Here is a 21,577-nt window from a genome sequence, read left to right on the forward strand (position 1 = left end):
CTAAAAGTAAAGCTGGGAAGCTTGCAGAAATAACAAAAGAAAGTTTGACTTAAAGGGACTAACGCCCTAATTTTAATGTTTTATTACAGCGGTGGCCCAGGACTCTCAGAAAGATCACTTACTCATTATCTTTGTCTTCCTTCCCGTTTCAGTGACAACCCCATAGTGGGAAAAACCTCTTAACCTGGCTGGGGCGGTGTGGTCTAAAAGCAGCCACGCCTGCATCACAACAAAGCGCCTACGTTGTCCATTAGAAGCCCCGGGAGCTGTGCCAGTGAGAAAAGGTGCGACCAGGTGAATGATACGCCACCTGACCTCCACATGTCATGAGTCCACTACAGCAGTGACAGCCCGAGAAGGGGAGCCAGAACAAGCTTGTGAGCTTGACCAGGATCGCACCTTCATCCTCAAAAGGAATGAACCCTTAGGTGTTTTCTTTTGTTTTGTTTTTTTTCTTTCTTTTTTTGGAAGTATGTTGCCTCATCTCCTCCCCGTCCTCTGCAGTGAAGGTCACAGATTCTATCCGTGTCTTAACTTATGTCCCCCTTTTTACGTACAGCTGTGTGAAATGGGCATCATTAGATGGTGTGTGAATAGGCTGCTAATTTTTTCTTTTATTCACCGAGTTTTATATGAACAGCTGTAATGATGCTCTCCTCTCATCTGTGAACATCTGTCTTTACAGTTGATTCCTAATCACCAATCTGGAGGCCCCTCCCCCCCGTAAACTTCAGTCTTTTCTCCTCCTCCTGAACAAATGTAAATGTATATTTTCAAAGAACATTTAAACCGGTCTGCCTTACTTTGACGGATGTTTCTTTCACATCAAATGCTGAGGGAATAATGCAGAAGCACTTTACATATTTGGAGCACTCCAAATAGAAAATGATTGGATACTTGGTATCAGCTTTCCCCATTTTGATCAGTTACATGATCCTTTGTTTCATTCCTGTACAATAACATTTATAGCCTGTAGATTTTAAGATATTTTTCTTGACCAAAGACGATTTCATAGGTTTGAACATGAACTTGAAGAAATTAATGTATTTTGAATACAAATGGTTTAAAAATGGAGATAAATGAGATGAATATATATATATATATATATAAATATAAATATATATATGTTTGGTTTATGTGTACGTTTTTGCTAACATATCCTTTACTTTTTAGTGACTTAAGGCAAGCAGTTTGCATGCGTTCAGTTTTGAATCCTGGTAGCACGACTGTAGTGAAGAGTTGTATTTCCCTGTGATTGTGAATCGTATCGGTACGGTGTGCGTCAGATCTGTGCTGTCGTGTTGAGAGCCTTGAAACCTAACTAACAGTGGCTTATGTAAGAAACGATGTTCGACCTGCAGAGAGGAACCGATTGGAATAACAAAATCGCCCCTGTCATTCACGCTTTAGTCCAGACAATCTCAGCCAGTGCGCACATTATGTCCTCCTCTACTATCGCGGCTCCAGCTGTTCTGTTTCATCGTCTTTAGGGAATTTGCTTGAAATGTGGCACAGCTGTTGGCCACAGCGCTCTGCTGCAACGACCGGTAGAGAAACGTCTGTGTAGTAAAGGGAAAAAATTATGTTATTACAAACTATCAGATTCTTAAAGTTACTCATTTTCCAGCATGCATGTCCTGCAGAAGTAGGGTTACATCAGATGAACAAAGCAATAGCAAATAATCAAGATTGATTGCGTAAAATAGAGATTATCAAATTTACTTTGTGGGTCTTACTCCATTTTAATTTAATTCAGTTTATTGTTTGTAACTGACACAAACCAGCTCTTCAATTTTATTTTTTTTAAGCGGTAACCAGCAAATTTTCCCCCAAGTTAGGCTGATTTTGATTATCAGTCGGTGGATTGTTTTTTTTTTTTTTGTTTGTTTGTTTGTTCATTTTTTTCCCTCTGAAAGAAGCAGTGAACAATCACTTTGATTCAGTCTTGATTTTTGACTTCTTTTTTGTTCCTTCCTGTGGTTTTGAGTCTGCTTCCCATTTGAACAATGAAGTACTGAATAGAGACAAAAGAGACTTGAAATTACTTAAAGTGGACCTGTTATGCTTCTAAATTCTCTCATATACTTACAGGTTTAATGGTGGGTGCAGAGTTAAAAGTTCATACTGCTCTACATTCACTGTTTCAGAGTTTGTTTTGTTGTGTTTTTTCTACTCATGCATCGTAATGATGTCAGAGAGTGGATATCCCCCTATATGGTCATCTCAGCTCCACCCACCTGCTAGGGCATCCAATCAGAAGGAAGGATTTCACAAAGCCTTAAAGAGTCGAGAGCTCAAACAGGTTATTTTAGGTAGACGATCCAATGAGAAGAAATACAAACATGGAGCAGTGACAGAGCATAACGGGTCCCCTTTGAACATCTAAAGTTTAAACATTGAATGCTGATATTACAGGGTTAACTGTGTCTTTTCTTTTATTTGTCTGTGATTGTTTCATGAGTTGTGTCTTTGGTCCATTATCTATTTCTAACTTGCATGTCTTGTACATTTAACAATATATTTTTCTAGGAAAATGTTTTGTACCTTTTTTTTTTTTTTTTTTTTTTAAACTGATTTTAATGTATTACTCAGCTGGTACTTTTGTTCTCAGTCTGTCGACCTCGTCCAGGCTGGATGCTTTCTGTTTTTTTTGTTTTGTTTTTGTGTGTGTGTGTTTTCTATCCCCGTGCGCACTCCCTATTGGCTCCTTGCGGCCATAACTGCCTCAAAACTCCCTCTCGTTAAAGCTGATTAACACAGTGTTACTGCGGTGAATGTTGCGTGTTCACGTGCACCCCGGTAGTGAACAACCTGCCTGATCGGAGCCAAAATAGTGTAAAGTGATTTCACGCTGATTTGGTTGATGGACTTTGTTTATGATTTGAGTGACGCTGAATAAAAACAAATCTCTGGTACAAACTTCGACATCTGGATCTGAATCGGAAAGCTAGCGTAGAATCAAACGTTGTTGTATCGCATAAGCTTGCATGCTAACTCCATTGCTAGTTTTAATAAGGCCAGTAAACTAGAGGGTGGTGTATGTGTGCTTATTTTCATAAAACGTGAACGGGGAGGGGTTGTTTTAATCGATCTGATTTTAATAAGGGAAGTTTCTTCATTTGTTTGTTGTCATAAACGGTCTCTATGTGGAAACGTGACTTTCCTGTTGGACTACAGCCAGCTTCATTTCATAAGATTACCAAACAGGAAGGGAAATGTTCATATGTGCTTTGATCTATCAGGTGAACAGAGGGGAAATTAAGGTATTAGCCAACATGCAGATCTGATATGGGTTTCCAAGCTCTTAAGAAGGACCAAAATCTGATATCACTGCAGTTTGTTTTTGCAGGTGTATCTGAAACAATCATTTTTTTTTCTCCTGCCAATCAGATTGTTCTGTGTCAAAGCAGAGTGTGAGTGCAGATGACTGTCTGAAGGCTTTGTAGGATTTTTCTTTTTTTTTTTCTTTTTTTTTTTTTTAAGCTAAAATCTCTTCTTGCCTCTTCTTGTCCAGTAAACGGTGAGCGGTTGGATGTTATCGTCACATCTCCAGCTCGTTTCTTCTGAATGTCTGTTATTTTTATACACATTAAACATTTTATTTTTCCATAAATGGTCTATTCTGTGTCTCTTCATAATAAAAACACTTTGCCAATGCCTCTTCTGTTTCTGAGGTGTCTGTTTTCCTACTGCTCTGATGTGACCCGCGTACAGTGTCCTCCATGATTGAGACAAAGAAACAAGTTGTGTAATTTTGCATATAACTTGCTAAAGGTTTGCAATTGGATTCAGGTTTATAGCAAATTGAAGGCCAGCCAATGGCACCAATGTTTTCAACGTGAAGGAACCACCAATGGACTATGGCCTCGTGAGGCCGGGCGTTGTTGGGCACGAAGAGTGACCCAGGGCTCACTGTGCCAACTTAAAGTCTGACCGTCGAGATTATTATCTCCATAATAACAGCAGTCAGGATACTGTTGGCTAGCAAGGAGGGATTGCATAGATGGGCTGCACCAATAAGTCTCATCCCTACTTTAAAATATGTTGGACCCTCTTGCCACCCTCATGAAATCCTCCTGTTTTTCCCTGCACAAAGGAGCGTTTACCTGTCCTGCTGTTGGGTTGATACCCGTCTAAAGCCCTATGCCACAGCTTGTGCCCTGGTATCTCCTCCACACTCTTGAGTCTTTGAGGAAGACGCAGCAAAAACCTTCTTCTTAGACTGCCTGTGCAACCTGAATAGGCTGCAGGTATCATCTCATGCCCTCTAACTGTAGAAAGTTAGTTTTTAGAGCAAAGCTAAGCTGGCTTTGTGGCAAACTGATGAGCGAGCTTGACGTTTTTATCACAACAGTTCAGTTTAAAGAGAAATGTCAAAATTTTGGGGACACAAACCTTTGCAAAAGATTGAAACTGCTCTCTAATTTGTGCAGTTAGAAATGTAGATAGCTTAGCTTAGCATAAAAGATGGAAACTAGCTTGGCTGCCTAGAAACACTTTAAAAGTGTTGGTAGCAGGACTTTTATTACTTTGTTTACCATACAAGTAAGGTACCCTTTAACTGCCTGCAAGATCCTGATAAGCTGGTGTGATTTTGCTAAGGTTGCTAAGGGTAAGAGCTAATAACAAGTAAAAAATAATAAACATCAAACATGAAAGACATGTTTTCGCTCCTCTGGTGGGGAGGGGGCAAGTTTTGAATGTCTCTGGGTGGAAAAATATTTGGGTTTAGAGGATTGAATTTATACCACAGCGTGAGATGTCCTCACCTTACAAAGAGCTCCATCTGTGAAGGTAGACACACACTCAGACAGGAGTTTAAGGTTGAATACACAGATCATACAGGATGCTGCTTTGTGGTCCCTGAAGTGCGTGTGCAGTCTTTCTGTGTGTTGCACTTCTTACGAGTGCATCTCCTGCTCCAGCTACACCACAGAGAGGGTGAAAACGCCCAAATAACGTCTCCCTAACTCTCAGATCCCCTTTTTTTTTACTTCAGAGCTGCTGTAATTCCTCAGAGATTTGAACAGTGTTATAAAGGCAGTTAACACAAATATCAGACCACTGAGTGTAATAGTGAAGCTGCTATTGGCTATAAAAACCTCACAGACAGTTAAAAATTAATATATGATTATTACAATCTGTCACAAACACTCTCACTTTGTCCTCCTGTTAAACCGAGCTGCGGTGAGTAAAACTGTCTGTTGTAATTTAAATAAACCACACTGATCTGTTTCAATCTGTTTATTCATCATCGAGTAATATCAGCAATATATCTTCTATGAGACATCATTTAGTTTTAACTCTGCCTGGTTTCAGGGAAAAAAAGAAGCATTTTACTCACAAAGTCCACAATGAAAAGATTTATAGAACAAAGCACTGCATTTGCAAACATTTTACACTCAAGGTAAGCTGTTAGGTAAGCTGTTTTCTTCTTTGCATATAATGTAAAGTAGCTGCAGACGCTTTCCATTAAACTTCTGCATGTCCGCTTTAAGCTGCATCTGCTGTTTAAAATGCACCCAACAATAACAAGTCATCTTCCCGTGAGTCTGCTGCTCACACAGACATGCCGTGGGCTCTGCAAGGCGGCACGCCGGCCAGTGGGGCGAAGGGAGGCGGGTTGGCCTTCTCAGCTGAAAAGCAAAACGGCGATCCTCCCTGGGAGAGCAGGACAAGGGAAAAAAGACATTAACCGCAGACTTCACGGCTTCTGAGTGAAAACTCACTTTTCAAATAAATTAGTAGTTTTATAACCTGTAATGGTATAAAAAAGAAAACAGCTGAAGCATTGTAGAGCCCACCCCGTCCCTTTTGATGCATTAGAGTTTAAAAACCCCGACTCGAGGCTCACTTTTTCACGGGCCTTCACAGACAGCTCGCTGTTTAAGTCGAACTGCTGTTCAAGATCAAACCTGCAGAAGCCTTGTTAATTGTTCTGATGGAACATTCAGCATTATTGGTTGTAAACACGTGGGTTTATTTTATTAAGATGCAGCCAATAAATAGCTCCGATGTGGGTGGTCAACAGAGCTACGGTTCGTGGAAACACTAGGTTTCTGGATTAGAAAGGGCCCGTGAAGATTTAAAACAGAGCTTTGGCTTCCCCTGATTGTTTTCCACCTAAACACTTGTGTGTGGCCTTCTCAAAAAAAAAAAAAAAAAATCATGAATTTCCTCATTTATTTTAAACTTATAATCTCCTTCATAGTAGCTAACTAACACTTCTCCAAGCACAATTAACAGACCGAAACTCCACGGGGTACTAAAAAAACCTGAAAGCAATGCTGTGTTTTAAATGTGAACAAACAAGATTTGCATTTGGATTTGGATCAATCAGAACCAGAAATCATGCAAATCAAAGTACACTTCTTTTTGAAATGTGCTGCTGGAAACGATGTGACATTACTGTGGTCGTCACAAAACACTTGCAGGTTCACCTCTGAGTGTGTTCCTATCAGAACCAGCTGCCCTCGTGTCTTTTCTGCGCCTGCCTCTTATTCTAAATGTAAAATTTCTGAAACCTTGTTGTCTGTGTGACGTCATTATTATGGCTAAAATCACATTTTTACTAGATGCTATTATTACATCATCTTAGTCATGATCTTTGAGCTCTTTCAGGGTACACTACATTCAAAACAAGCTTGTGTCTGTAGTGAAAATGACAGCATGACCTTTAAAAAACATTCATACTGAACAGGAATTTATTGCTGTATCCACAATGAATGAATGCCAACATGCAAAGAAAAAAAATATGTAAGCAAGTCCAAGAAACACTACTTCCTGCACTGGGCCTCAGTGAAGGATGCAGATCTGTGAATGACTGTAAGAATAATTTTTCAGGTTTAAAAGCGGTCTCTGATATCTCAGCAGCCGATCCTTAAAGTCTTCAACTTGTTTTTGTGACATATCTGTCAGATGTTTGGTTGGATTGAGATGTAAAGAATTTCCTCTGAACTTTTTTCTTTTTCCTCAAAGCAAGCAACACCATTGCTATGATAGGTACGGTCTGCAGAAGTGTTTAGGTGAGTGGTCAGCACCAAGGAATGCTTCTACAAACATTTGTGAAAGGATGCATCGCTCTCAGGAGATTAGTGAATTCCAACAAAGTACCATGACATCATCCCACCTATGCAACAAGTCCAGTCCTGGTATTTCCTCAATTAGTGGTATTATAACAAAGTGGAAGTGACTGGAAGTCACAGCCATGAAGTGTTAGACCATGTAAAATCACAGAGCGTGGTCAAGCAGATGCGGAGGAGCATAGTGCACAGAGCTTGACACCTTTCTGCAAACCTCCAAACTTCACGTGTGTTCATATTAGCACAGGAACAATGTGTAGAGAGCTTCATGGAATGGTTTCCATGTCCGAGCAGCTGCATCCAAGCCTCACATCACCAATCACAATACAAAGCAAAAGATGCAGAAGTGTAAAGAAGCTACCATTGGACTCTAGAGGAGTGGAGATGTGTTCTCTGGAGTGACGATTCGTGCTTCTCTGCCTGGCAATCTGATGGATGAGCCTGGGTTTGGCAGTTGCCATGAGAATGGTCCAAGACATTTTGGAGAATTTCATTCTCCCAAGTTTGTGAGAAAAGTTTGGGGATGGTCCCTTCCTGTTCCAATCTGACTGCACACCAGTGCACAAAGCAAGGTCCATAAAGACGTGGATAAACGAGTTTGGTGTGGAAGAACTTTACTGGCCTGCACAGAGTCCTGACCTCAACCCAGTAGAGCACCTTTGGGATGAATTAGAGGGGAGACTGTGAGCCAACATCAGTGTCTGACCTTAAATGGTCAAAAACTCCCACAAACACACTCAGAAACCTTGTGGAAAGTCTTCCCAGAAGAGTTGAAGCTGTTATAGACATCACTTGAGTTCATATGCGTTTAAAGGCAGATAAGCAAATACTTTTGGAAATATAGTGTAACATCCGGCAGAATCTGTTTGCCCAGATCATCACACTTCCTCTGATGCCCTCGTTGGTTCACCGGCTGTCCTTCTGGATCCACTTTTGCTCATCATATCCACAATACTCCACAAGGCCTGCCATTTTTTACGTCCTCTGACTCCCCCTGGAAAAGTCTCTTAGATCTGTACATTTTCCCAATTTTCCAGCTTCTATCACCTCACCTTCTAAAACTTTTCCTTTGCTGACTGATGTATATCCCACCCCCTAACAGGTACTATCATGACAAGAAAATCACTTCACCTATTTTAGTTTAGTATTGTGGCTGATAAGTGATATCATTGTCTCCAAAGTCCATCATAAAGAAACACTGAAAAATTCTGCATGAAATCATTTTGTCTGAAACTTTGAAACCACAATTGGCTCTAAAGGAATTTTTAATATAGGGAGGAAACAAAGAGGTTTGCTGACCAGTCTAGAAGTTTACACAAGAAACAGTTTAGACTTCACACAGCCACTATATATTTGTAATTGTATCTGTGTGTGTCTGAGTGTGTGTGTGTGAGAGACGGTGTTGACCTCACATTGACTGGGTGGAGCTGGTGTGCTGTGTGTATATTGGCGTCCATCAGCAGAGGAGCTGTTGGGGAAGATGCTGTTTTCTCAGAGGGATCAGCCACAGGGCTGCTGCTCCACTGAGGCAAAGAAAGAGAAACACACACACACGATATTATTTAAGTGCAAAGAAGGGGAAAAAATCAGATTGATATTAAATAAGTTCAAATATACTGGGAATAGTACGAACATGTACACCATCCTGAGATAACTTACAGTAAATCGACTAAACTGATAAACCATCCAACACTGGACACACTTATCTTGACTGTGGCAAAGGTGTGGTCCCTGGCTCAGCTGCAGGGGAGGGGTGGTACAGTGAGCTCAAGGAGCAGTGCCAGGGAGGTTGGAGCGACAGGTTGACATGATCTAGCTAATCAGGTTTCTCCCTTTTTATAATGAGGTTGGAGACCAGAGACGGGATAGTGCGAGACAGCTGGAACGCTAGCGGACGCTTGTGCCGAACCAGGGAAATAGTGTTTTTGTGCAAAATCAATAAAAACCATTAAGCAACATGGGAACAGTGTGTCGGGTCTCTACAAAATCTCTATCTCTACAAAAAAGTGGTGGCTGTCTGGTGACTCTATTGAATTTTTTTCACATTCTGTGTCTGATTGCAACTTTTGACTGGAAGGTGATTGCACTGGTCGCCTGGTGGGATGCAACGTTTCTGCAGACAGTTGCAGTCTGACTTGCACCGACTACAATCACCCTCAGATTGCTAAAGGTTTGCAAATAACTGCTGTGTAATTTATAAATGCAGACAGATTGCATCAGTCTCTTCTGATCAGTGTAAATGAGTCTTTGTCAGTGAGCACAACTCAAGGTTGCTCAGCTCAGCTGCCGTATTCTGGTTTCAGGGAAGCAGGACAGCAGCGGATATGTGATTTTTCATGATTTATCTGAGGGAACTGTTCAGTTATTGGAAACAGGGAAAAGTCTTTTGAACTCTGCGTCTGTGACAGTTTGAGTGGAAGCAGCAGGACGAAAAGTGAAGGTATGTTTCTGATAAACGTTACTGATGGACTGAGGTTTAGCGGATCAGAGACAGCTCTGTTAGCCTCTGCTGATAGAACCGCCTGCCAAACAGTCTCAGGAACATTGTTGTTGCATCACTCTCCTTGTATTTAACTTTTATGAGAGACCATTCAAGACATGCATGAGAGGTAAGGGAGAGTTTATTATGCAGATAAATCAGTGCTCTTGTACACCAGAGTGTCAATGCAACACGTGGTCTGACTAAGATTTTCTGGCTGCACAGCAATCAGGTGTCCCCTTCATGTGGGACTCAGCACTTTTATTTCTTGCCTCTCATCCCGCACGCCCCAAATTTTGATTGGTTCTAGTTTTCAACCGTTAGCACTGCAATTCAGACACTTTTCCTAAAGTTTTGCTTTCATCCAGTTGTTACAACAATAAGTAAAGCTGTCATCTGGGGTCAGCCTGATCTCACTGCCCACACAACAGGGAAGAGCATGAGTCACCACAAAGCTGGCAGGCTCCAGTGGAAACTTCAACAAAGAAGAAGAAATGCAGCTACAATAAGATTAGGAAACTACTTATGAATGAGTAAGGCCAGTGTGAGAGTTTTTCTCTTTTAAACAGGAGAGAATGATTGTGAAGCGAGCAGCACATGTGAGTATTACAATGTGCTGCTCGTGGTTCAAAATGTGATGAAGTCTGCATGATTTGTGTGATTTTCTTTTTTTTATATTAGAAATATCATAATATCAAACCACCTTTCATCATTAGTAACATACTTTTTGACACTTATTTATTTTATTGGGATCTTTTTATCCATGTACAGAAAGTGAGGTAGGGAGGTCAGGAGTGGGAAGGCTGTATTCTGTGGTTGGATGTAATCACTTCTTACAGTCAAGACACGCAAAGAGATGAGAGACAGACTTTATGGCTGTTTGGCTTGGCTTTAAGATGCTGCACTTCATGCAGCCAAACTTATTTTTCCATTTTCACAGTGTTGAGTTTAATCTGACTCAGTGGCGAATGACCAGCATCTGGGGAATTTGTAAAAGTGAGACGATCTTATTTTATATTTGGGAAGGAATCGTTTTTGGCCTTTTGAACTACTGCACTAGGCTATTGCATACTGTGCAGCAGGAACGTGAGAGCAGATGGTGCCATGATCCACTCTCGCTATCCAGTGTTTTCCTTCTCCTGCTATCCTTTTTCCTTTCTGTTTTGCTCTCTCTGCACTGGTGAGGGGTAAAGACGAAACATTAATCTCTCCCCTACAGTATACATGCCCCGGCTCCGCAGTCATTCTAAACCCACTGCCTGTTATCGTGCTATTTATGCTAAAGTCTTGCAACTGTTGCTGGCTGTTTTATGTTTCCAAACGGAAAATTTAAAAATTAAACATTTTTAAAAATTTGAGCAGAGCAACTGAAGCGACAGGACAACATTGGCTGAGATATGACAGAGTAATAAATACATTAGAGGGTTACCTTAGCCTGAAATATCTGCTAGCAATCAACCGCCATCTTCAAAGGCGGACATAATGGGCAAATTTCTCCCTGTGTGGACACAACTTAACTTGATTTAGACACCCCTCCCCACACCTTGCAGGCAACACTTTTTTAGACGTTTTATTTGAATCAAGGTCTCCTCAATGAATGTAGGTGTCATTATCTGTACACCTGCAGTTGAAACCACAATCTGTGAGAAAACAGCTGCCAATTCTGATGAAACAACAGCATAAACTTGCATTAAAACTAAAATAAAAGACAGCATAAAATAAATAGTAGAAGCAGGAAGTCATCAGTGTATAACAACAGGTTCAGGTTAGATGGCATAAATTTTGTCATTATCTCTTCTGCTGCAGCTCCTCTGTTTTCTACAGCAGTGATCCCCAACCCCAGACCGGTACCGGTCCGTGAGTTGTTTGGTACTGGGCCGTAAAAGCTGAGGCTCGGGTGTGAAATTTATGGTTTTCAGCGTTTTTATCCGTTTTCATCGTTATTTATTTATTTTTTTTATCATTAACTCGGTTTCCCTGGGTCTTTTCCCATGTGTGATGAGTAAATCTTTTTTTTTTTTTTTTTGGTACCGGTACTGTTTTTTGTTTTTTGTTTGTATTTATCCATGACACCTTAAAGGCCGGTCCGTGAAAATATTGTCAGACATAAACCGGTCCGTGATGCAAAAAAGGTGAGTTTGATGTCTGATGTCAGTTTGCTACCTGCTCTACAGGTCAAAAATCAACTAGTTCAGCTTTAAAATCCACCACATTTTGTGTTGTTGCACTTTTTTGTTCAAGGTAGTTTGTGTAACTACATGCACACGGATCACAGTCTACTACAATTAATTGTGGTGTGCCACAAGGTTCTGTCCCGGGACCTCTGCTCTTTATTTTTTTTCTCCTTCCTCTCTGCAGTATTTTCAGGAAATATAACATTTAGGTTCACTGCTATGTAGATGACACACAGGTTGCCGTGAATGTCTTACCAACTCTCTAATGTTGCCCAGCACTGCTGTGGTGAGTATTCCTGTGAAGAAGGCCACGAGGTTGAGGCTGGCAAGGGTCCAAATTAAAATGTACACTGTAAAGACTTCCTCACAGCTTTCTACTCCAACAAATTCATAGTAGTTGCTGAGGTAGCCTCCACTGCATAACAAAGCCACAGAGCAGGTTAGTTCCAATGATTTGTAAGACAAAACACATAAAAGTCAAACAGATGATCAGGATATTTTCGACTGAAGTTCAGACTTTCAGCTTTAACTGAAGGGGTTAAAGCCTTATGGTGTTGCTGAGCTGCTCGATCCATTGATTCATTGTAACAATGATTTGGTCACTCCCATCTCTCTGTCTTGTGGGTTTATTTAGTTTTTTAGCCTAATAATGACCTTACTCATCTCTGCTGACAACTCATTGGATGTCGAGCGCTCCACTGAACAGCAACCAAATGCAATTTCAAGAATTTGAATCAACTTCAGATGTTTGCTGATTTTGTCATGGTGTAATAAGAAAACAGGCTTCAGCTGACCATAAACCTGCTCGTCAGAAAACTATGTGATTACTTTTGGGCCTTTCACAATGGGGACTATACAAAAACGACTATAATGCATAAAGAGTTAATGCAGTACTTTGGTTAAACCCCTTGAATTAAAGCTGCAACTTTACACTTTAATCGTTTGATTTAAAGTCCACTGTGATGGTGAACAGAGAAACTGCAAAAAAAGGGGGTTTTGCCCCAAAACGTATGGATGTATATAAACGTGTCTATCATTTTGTTCAATCTGTGATCACATATGACAAAAATTACTGTATACTAATATGGCACGACAATGATTAAATGTCTCACTTGGCGCAGTCATACAGGTCGCAGCAGTAACAGGTTCCACTTCTTACCATCATGGTACAAGACTCCTTTAGACTCCGACACGACACCTGAGCAACGAAACACAAGCTCACAAACATACAGACAACACAACTGGAGGTTTATCCTGCACATTCAAATCTATCTGGACTGGCTGTGATTATGTCTCTGAATTAGTCACAGGATAATGTTTTCCTTCAGTGTGTCTCTACTCACAGAAGTGTAGAAATTCTCATAGATGTAGCAGTTGCCGCTGCTGTAATACTGGCATCTCCCTGCTTTCAGTGGCCGCATGTCCTGACAAAAGTTAACATGATAAACAATCCACAACATTTCACCCAGAACCATTCAAATCGATCTTTATTCAGTGCAAACAGTGGTAAGTGTGGAGTCGAATAAAACGGTCTTTTCCAAAATTAACTCAGTCCAGTTTGAAACTGTAACACGAGGTTCAGTTCAGAGTCATCGTGGATGGATTCGGTTCATTATGGTTAGTGAAACGTTTGACATATTTTACGGAAAGGAACAAATCACATGGTCAGGAAGGGAAAATAAAGTTGTAGACTTATTCCCAGCACTGTCTTTGGTGTAGTGCGTGAGATTAATTTTGGGACCAACGCTGAGTAGAAATATCCACCTCATGGGCCAGATTTACAAAAAGGGGGCAAAGTAGCGTGTGAATGCGAAAATGTGAAAATTGTCTGTGCTGTCACCAGAGTGATGCCGGCAAACACGGCAGTCCAAACGGCTGGTCAGCACGGTCCTTTATTATCGCTTCGCAGTCTTCAGTTAACTGCGCAGCCATCTGCTGAGGTTACAAGCAAGTGTAGGTATCTCACCATATTTAAGGCAACGCAGACGCCGTCGATCACCAAGCACACAGAAGAGACGATGATCCCGAAACCGAGAAAGGCGATGGCAGCGGTCAGCTGGAGGAGAAGCAAAGGTGAAAACACAAATGAGAGAGCTTCCATGTAAGATTTGTGCCAGATGAAAGGCTGGAGGGAAGCCTGACAGGAATGTAGAGAAAAGCGGAGGAAAAGTTTCTTTTCTTTCTCTCCAACAGATAAACGTTTTTTCATGTGGATCATGTATCAGAGTGCAGCACTGGCTGCTTACATTCGTAGGTGTGAAGCTATTAGGTTTCCTCACAAAGCACTTAAAACCGTGTTTTTTGTACAACAAACTTTGAGAGGCGAAAAATATGATGAAAGACATTTTTTTAAAGGTGGAACCTGTTAATTATATAAACAGTACTGTGCAAATGTCTTGAGCTAAACTTCATTCCTTTATATTTTGCCAGGAAAATGGGAAATAGGTGCATCGATTTACCGAAACATTTGGAAACAGACGTGGAAATACAGCATATAAGGCAAAAACAGCATGTGGACAATTCTAATGAGCTTTTGAAGTCAGTCTTTGGTATGACCACCTTTATTCTCAACACAGTCTGAACTCTCTCAGGCAGCTTTCTTTAAGTAGTCTTCGGGAATAATTCTCCAGGCTTGTTGAAGGACATTCAAAGCTCTTCTGGATGTTGGCTGCCTTTTGTTCTGTTCTCTGTCGAGATGATCCCACTCTGCTTCAGTGATGTTGAGCTGTGGGTTCTGTGGAGGCCAATCCATGACTGATGGTGTTCCACTGTGTGCTTTTTCTATCCAAGTATGATTTTACTATTTTCTCCTCCATGTTTAACAGAGGGCTGTAGACACTCACTTTTGTACCTCCTCTGACTTTTTCTTGAAGATGATTTGGACCAGAAATTTCAAACTTCCACTGAGATCATTACTGCCAAGGCTTCAGTGAACAGTGGACGGATCACCTTAAGGTCTCTCAGGTCATGTGTCAGCTCTTTGCTGGATTTTTTTTTCCCTATTTCTTAAAGAACACGATTTTCAGATACTGTCAATAGTTTTTTTTAGACCTGGCACTTCTTTTTTAGTCCTCCACTTGTCTATTTTATGCCTGTCAAACTGTGTTTATCTTTGGCATTTTTCACCGATTCAATTCAAAATAGGATCAAATGGTGTGTTTCCGTGGCGGTCCGCTGGTAATAACAAAAAAAAACATGACAAAGAAATGTGTGGTGGCTCAAGACTTTTGCACGGTACAGTACATTTAACAGTATATAGCACTTTCACGTATACTGAAAAGCAAACAGAGCGTGTAACTCTGCAGTATAGCCCTCCTTTATTCCAACTATTCATCATACTCTAAACTCACTACACCATGAAAAATTTTGGTGCAATGAGTTTCCTGTCCTATCTGACCTGTTAAGGTCTCATCAGTAAACTTATCTCACCAGCTAAGATGATATAATCAAAATCCAAACTGGACCAAATCCAAGCAGAGTGAATGTCGTCAATGCCTTTTTTTCTTTGTTGACAGGATAAGCTGCTGGTTTTCACATAACCTAGAAGTGTTTTGAAAGCTTCCTTTGATATATCGTAAGGTGTGGGTGACGAATCCTTAAACTGAAAGAATCCAGAAAGACATCTATTGTCTGTTTCACAGTATTTCACATTATTTCTCCTCATTTCACTAGTAAAGTCCAGGTTATGTTACGATATTCACATTATTTTGCCTTTTTTTAAACCAATTTTTGTGTTACACTCAGTTTTTTTAATGGTGTTTTTCACAGTTTAGCATTTTTTATATTAGAATTTCTACCAGAGAAACACACACAAGTTCAAATAACTGCAGACAAAACCAGAATAAAGCAGTAAAACTCCAGCACACAGACTAGATTCTAACAGCTGATACTAAAACCTAGAAAACTGGGTTTATTTTATACAAAAACGATTAGCTCACTCTACAGCCAGCACCCGCTGTAAGACATTTTATTGGGAACATGTTTTAGATAATTAGATAAAGGCAGATCGGTGTGCGCCGCTTTCCTAAAAAAAATACCTTATTTTCTTTTTACATACTGAAAACAGCCCGATGTCAGGTGCTTTTATTAAAACAACATCTCTTATAATTGGTTACATTGTTACTGTAAAATAATGTGCTGTCACTAGTGAGACGTCTTCAGAGCTTTTTGTTTTAATGTATGTGTTGCATTTATTTCTATTAAAGAGACGCAGGGAGAGCTGAACATACCAGCTGCCTGCGGTTTTCTTCCAGCCAGAGTCCCAGAAGTCCCAGGAAGGATCCAAGGGTGAGCTGAAGAAATCATCCAAATGACCAAATTTAAAAGCACACGGTTTGTTACAAACCAAACAGATGCTAAGAGTTTAAAATGATGCACACCTTTCATCAATGATTCATCTGAAATTGGCACAGTTTAGAAGAAATCTGAAACCACTCAAGCTTCAAAATCAGAAGAAAACCTGAAAACCTGACAAGTGCCTGTCAATACAGCCGTCCATAATTAATTTCACACTCAGATGAAGGTTACCAAATCTGGAAGCTACTGCAGCTTCAGCTTTATGATGGAAATCACATGAGATGCTTTCCTGTTCCTCCTGATAACTTTTTAAATTTTTTTAGTTGTATCAACCTGATGTCTCACTAAATAAAATCAAATATGATCTTTTTAAAAACAGCTTACAATAACTCCAGATGCGTAGCCAGTCACGTTCAGGCTCTCTGTTCGGGTCGTTGTGTAGACCCCCAGCACCACCAGCAGCAGGGACAGACTGAGCATGCCCAGCACCAGCCGCAGAGCTCTCCTGACCCTCACCATGATGTCTGCCACCCAGCAAACAAAGAAATAAACACATTTTCAGTCATATTAAAACGTTACAGTGCCGGTTCAAATCCCGACAGCTGCCCAACTTAGTTTATTTTGTTTATCTGGATTTCATTTATTTGACTTTTATTGTGAAAACTATTACCCAACCACAGGCACCCATCTTGTTTAGTTCACATGCCATGAAATATTTACAGCTCAATAAAATGAGGCATGGAAATGGACTTGAATCCATCGTTTCTGAACACGGACAAAGAAACCATGAAAGCTTTATGCAAACAAACCAAATATCACCAGCAGCCAAGCAAGCAAACATCTGTGCACTTTAAAACACAGTTTAGAGAACAATACCAGGGTTACACTGAAGCACAACATTAGAACGTGTAACAATGCAAAGTTCAGCATCTTTTAGCTCTCATAAGGAAGCAGGAAAGATAAACTTGAGTGAAGTTTACTGACAAAAGTTAAGGCTCACACAAACACACAGCATGTGTCATGTAGCTTCATGTCTCTTTTCTTGTTTATGTGACATTAAAAGCACAGGAGCAGTGAGACCCATCTCCTCCCGTGACCTTCAGCCTTTATGGACATGATTACAACACCATTATGACCATCACTTTTACTGACAGACTTTATCACTGAGCTTCTGTGAAAACCCCAAACTGTGCTGCAACAAATAACACTTCACCTGCCTTATCAAAAACTTGATCAGAGTAAAAGCAACAATACAATAAAGTTAACTGGATCCAAAGGGATTTGTATTATTATGATCAGTCATGTTTAATACTCCTGTCCCATCCAGCTGTGATGCCACCACCGCTCTCTTACCTGTTGCTCGGCTCTGTGGGCTCCGCTTGTCCCGACCCGGTGCTGTTCCCTGGATCCTGACCATAAATCCTCCTTTGAAACACAGATTTCCCTTCTGATGAATGCAAAGAGCCTTTCAGTTGAACAGGTCGTTTGAGCTGCACAAGCATCAGCTGCATGAATGCAGCAGCTCTACTTCAGTGAGAGAGGAGAGCTCCTGCCTCTGATGCGTTCAAGCACGGTCGGAACCGTGAACTTCAGCTGGAAAATCACTTGACAGTTAAATCAGGTAATAACACTGGGACCCTTTACAACCCCGAGTTGTACAGCAATTAAAACCACGTGGCTGCCCGAGAGCTGGTGCATGTCTAATGGATTAATGTCACATATTTTCTTTGCACGCGTGGGCGTGGTTTTATTAACTATCTGTACATTTTGCATTCATACAAAACTTTGAGGTGTGGAGGCATTTTGTCATTTTTATAGATCAGAGCAATTTTTTGTGTTGTTGTATTAAAAAGTCGCACATTATTAGTCCTTTAAAATCTAGATCATCTGTTTTTAAATAGCAAGCTAAAGCCATGCGCTGGCTTGGTACTGAATGGATGATCGAGCATGCATCAGGGTTTAAAATGAAGAGTAGTTCAGAGTAAGTTTGATATCGATGTGGTTCAGTGTTGTTCTCACGTTTACAGCGGCGTGCTCACTATTGTGCAGGGTACCTGCACAGAAAGACTGCTGGTCTTTTAAAAGATGTGGGGGACTTATGGCCTTTTTTAATAATATCAATCATACAGCCATTTAAATACAACCACAGAGTGTGGAATCAGTGTTTAAAATTCATGGTTTAAATATAAGGGAATTAATTCGTATTTCTAAATTTACTGATCTCTGTATCTGAAAAAACAAAAAACAAAAAGTTCTACTTAAAATCAGAAGTTACCCATTTTGAGTCATAGCCTTAAGCTCGATTTAATGGAGGAAAGATTACTGAAGGATGTTTCAATGGACAACAATTTGTCTTTTAATTAGGCCAATAAGCTTTTAATACTAAATTTTAACTGGGGGCTGCTCTTCAAGACAGGACAGTAGATTTGCTGCTGAGCCGGCAGCAATGTTAAAGAGCCTGACCTGTCTGCTGATGTGGTCCTTTCAGGTTCATAATCCTAAACTAACTTTCAATAAAATTATCACAAACAAGGTGACATCTGACTGACAAATCAAGGAATCTCTGTATGTGTATGCACTAATTGTGATTGCAAGTTTTTACTCACTCTAATGAGCAGCAGTCTCATACTTGGGGTCCTATTGGACCTCACAGATATCACACTCTTCCTTGACCTCATAATGATGTCTTCAGTTCAGATACTTCTGTGTGGAGTTTGCATACTTCCCTCTGTGTCTCCACAGGTTCTCCCCGGGTACCCCGACTTCCTGCCACAGTCTAAAGACATGCATGTTAGGTTAATTGCTGATTATAAGTTGGTCATACTTGTAACTGTGAGCATCATGATTGCCTCTCCTTGTTAGCTCATAATAGCTCATAATAGACTGCTGAGTTGTCCAGAATGTACCCCGCCTCTCGCCTAGTAACAGCTGGGATAGGCTCCAGTCCCCCACCGACCTGAGTTTGATCAGCAGTTGTTAAACAAATCCCAACAGTTAGCTGGATATAGGAAACAAAAGTATTTTATGGAGATGTCACATGAGGTGACATAAGGATGTAAAAGTAGTATCTTAAGTGATTTAAAGACCTTTTAGTGCTGACATTAGACAAAGCTCCGGCTTCCCCTCAAATTCTTCAAACATTTAATCATTCAGGAGCATTTGTCTGCTTGCTTTTAAATTTTGAGTTGAGAAGAGGATGGGAAAGGAACTATATGATTTCACTGCTTCTCTTCATTTGCGTGTTTGCACTGGCGTATTAGAGGTTGTATAGTCATATGTTAAACATAGCCTATCTTTGTTTGGTAAACGTTATCTGCATTTAGTTGTTGGAGGCTTGTGAAAGGTGTCTGCAGCCATAAAACATGCGTTCAGAACACAAAAAAATCTTTCTGACAGAGTTATATACACCAGTCATTTATAGCATTATAACCGCCTGCCTAATATTGTGGCGGCCCCCATTTTGCTGCCAAAACAGCACTGAGCCATTGAGGCATGGACTCCACTGAAGGCGTGCTGTGGTATCTGGCACCAAGATGTTAACAACAGATCCTTTAAGTTCTGTAAGTCATGAAGCGGGGCCTCCACGGATCAGACTTGTTTTTCCAGCACATCCCACAGTTCCTCGATTGGATTGAGGCACTGGGGGATTTGGAGGCCAAGTCAACACCTCAAACTCATTGTTGTGCTCCTAGAGGCCACAGCTATCAGGGAGTACCGTTTCCATGAATCAGTGTACGCAGTCTGCAGCAATGGTTGGCAGGACCTGAGGTTTCCTAGCAAAACTGTGCTTGAAGCATCACACTGGCTCTTGCCTTCTTCCCATAGCGCATCCTGGTTCCAGGTGATCTCCAGGTGAGCAACACACGCACCAGCCATCCACGTGAAGTAAAAGAAAACGTGATTCATCAGACCAGACCACCTTCTTCCACTCCTCCTTGGTCCAGTTCTGATGCTCACAGGCTCATTGTTCATGCTTTCATCTGTAGACAGGAGTCAGTATGGGCATCCTGATCGGTCTGCAGCTACACAGCCCACTACACAACAAACTGTGTATTCTGACTGTGTTCCATCAAAACCAGCATTAACTTTTTCAGCAGTTTAGCACTAGGTTATCTGTTGGTTCGGACGACCCTGTCGCTGCTCACCACTGTTCTTTCCTTGGACCACTTTTGATAGATACTTAGCACTGCAGACCAGGAACACCCAACAAGAGCTGCAGTTTTGGGGATGCTCTCACGCAGTCGTCTAGCTCCCACAATTTGGCCCTTGTCAAACTCGCTCAAATCCTTACACTCGCCCATTTTTCCTGCTTCCAACACATCAACTTTGAAGACAAAGTGTTCACCTACTCCCTGATATATCCCAACCACTGGCAGGTGCCGTGTTGAAGAGATGATTAGTGTAATTCATGACAGTGGTCATAATGACCTGATCGGTGTGTATTTAATCTCTTGGTGAAAAACTGACAGTTTCTGCACACCTTGCTGCACAAAATGATGTTGAAATTGTTGCTCTGTGACCTAAGTAAACACTTTACTGATCAGTATATGGGTCTAAATGGAAGGTTCAAAGCTCACTGAATATTTACCCTACAGATTGTTATAGTTTCTTCTTGGTTATTGCAGAGATCAATAAAAAAAACGATAAAACAATGACAAACACAGTTTAGCAAAATAGCAAACAGCTTTTTGCTTATCCCTTATTTCCCTTTTCCCTTTTATGCCAGTCTGAGTTGACTGAAACTCAGGATGATTCAGTGTTTTGGAATTGCTGGCAGAACTCTTTGACTCCATTGTTTATTAAATCTCTATCTAAGTAAGCTCCAACAAATACATATAAACACATTTTGAGAGAAAGAGTACATTAAGAGTTTATTTAAGCAATTTTCTGTTTTTAGTAAACATTTGCCAAACAGTGTCAAGGCAATACATTTGTAAAATATTACTAACAAGATGATTTATGTTCAGTGATGTGCAAAAGTCTTTACTCTTGGTTGTTTATATTTTTCAAAATGGTCTTGAGCAATAGTTTTCCAGGCTTTCTGTGGGTCTGTCAACATTTCATGGTACACTGGCTGCTTTTTCATTTATTTTCAGTCCAATCCTGGTACCTGAACATTTTTAAACACATTTCTTTAGTTAAATCTATAAACAATGAAATCCAGCGAGACCTGACAGCTGGCCCTTCAGCTGATTATCTCACCAAAATAGGTGTAATTATGAACTCAGAAAAGTACCATCATGTTTTGATCCACCATTCAGTACCACACGGAAAACATCTAATTGACAAAATAATTAAACAGTAAAAACATATTGGACTCACTCATTGCAAGCCCATCAATCATGGATGGGCCTCCCCGGAGCCCGAACCTCAACATTATTGAGGCAATGTGGGATCATTTTAACTGAGAACAGGACACACAGACAGCCAACATCCAAAGAAGAGCTTTGAATGTCCTTCAAGAAGCCCGCAGAACTATTCCTGAAGACTGCTTAAAGAAATTAAAAGAAAGTTTGCCTAAGACAGTTCAGACTGTGCTGAGAAAT

At 40.7% G+C, this 21,577-nt stretch overlaps 2 protein-coding genes across 4 annotated transcripts in view; one reads left to right on the forward strand and one right to left on the reverse strand.

Annotated features, from left to right (window-relative positions):
- rasa2 (RAS p21 protein activator 2) overlaps positions 1 to 3,659 on the forward strand; it is a 32,129-nt gene extending 28,470 nt beyond the window's left edge. For both annotated transcript variants that reach the window (XM_039622644.1, XM_031752707.2), the window contains one exon: positions 153 to 3,659. In XM_039622644.1, the coding sequence (XP_039478578.1) occupies positions 153 to 183 (31 nt within the window). In that variant the 3' untranslated portion in view covers positions 184 to 3,659. The remainder of the gene's footprint in view (positions 1 to 152) is intronic.
- Positions 3,660 to 5,229: 1,570 nt separating this feature from the next.
- LOC116330427 (transmembrane protein 255B) lies at positions 5,230 to 21,495 on the reverse strand. 2 transcript variants are annotated; one of them, XM_031752760.2, is made up of 11 exons: positions 21,354 to 21,495; positions 18,638 to 18,807; positions 17,385 to 17,456; positions 16,416 to 16,555; positions 15,965 to 16,027; positions 13,702 to 13,791; positions 13,079 to 13,159; positions 12,848 to 12,933; positions 11,991 to 12,150; positions 8,495 to 8,605; positions 5,230 to 5,661 (listed from the first exon to the last, which is right to left on the reverse strand). In XM_031752760.2, the coding sequence occupies exons 3-11, from the start codon at positions 17,446 to 17,448 to the stop codon at positions 5,560 to 5,562; spliced, it is 897 nt and encodes a 298-aa protein (XP_031608620.1). In that variant the 5' UTR covers positions 17,449 to 17,456; positions 18,638 to 18,807; positions 21,354 to 21,495; the 3' UTR covers positions 5,230 to 5,559. The 2 variants fall into 2 exon arrangements, with proteins under 2 accessions (XP_031608620.1, XP_039478189.1); XM_039622255.1 differs by having other exon boundaries at positions 17,385 to 17,478.
- Positions 21,496 to 21,577: the final 82 nt, after the last annotated feature.

This window comes from Oreochromis aureus, linkage group 14 (assembly GCF_013358895.1).
Source record: "Oreochromis aureus strain Israel breed Guangdong linkage group 14, ZZ_aureus, whole genome shotgun sequence".
NCBI classification, from domain to species: Eukaryota; Metazoa; Chordata; class Actinopteri; order Cichliformes; family Cichlidae; genus Oreochromis; species Oreochromis aureus.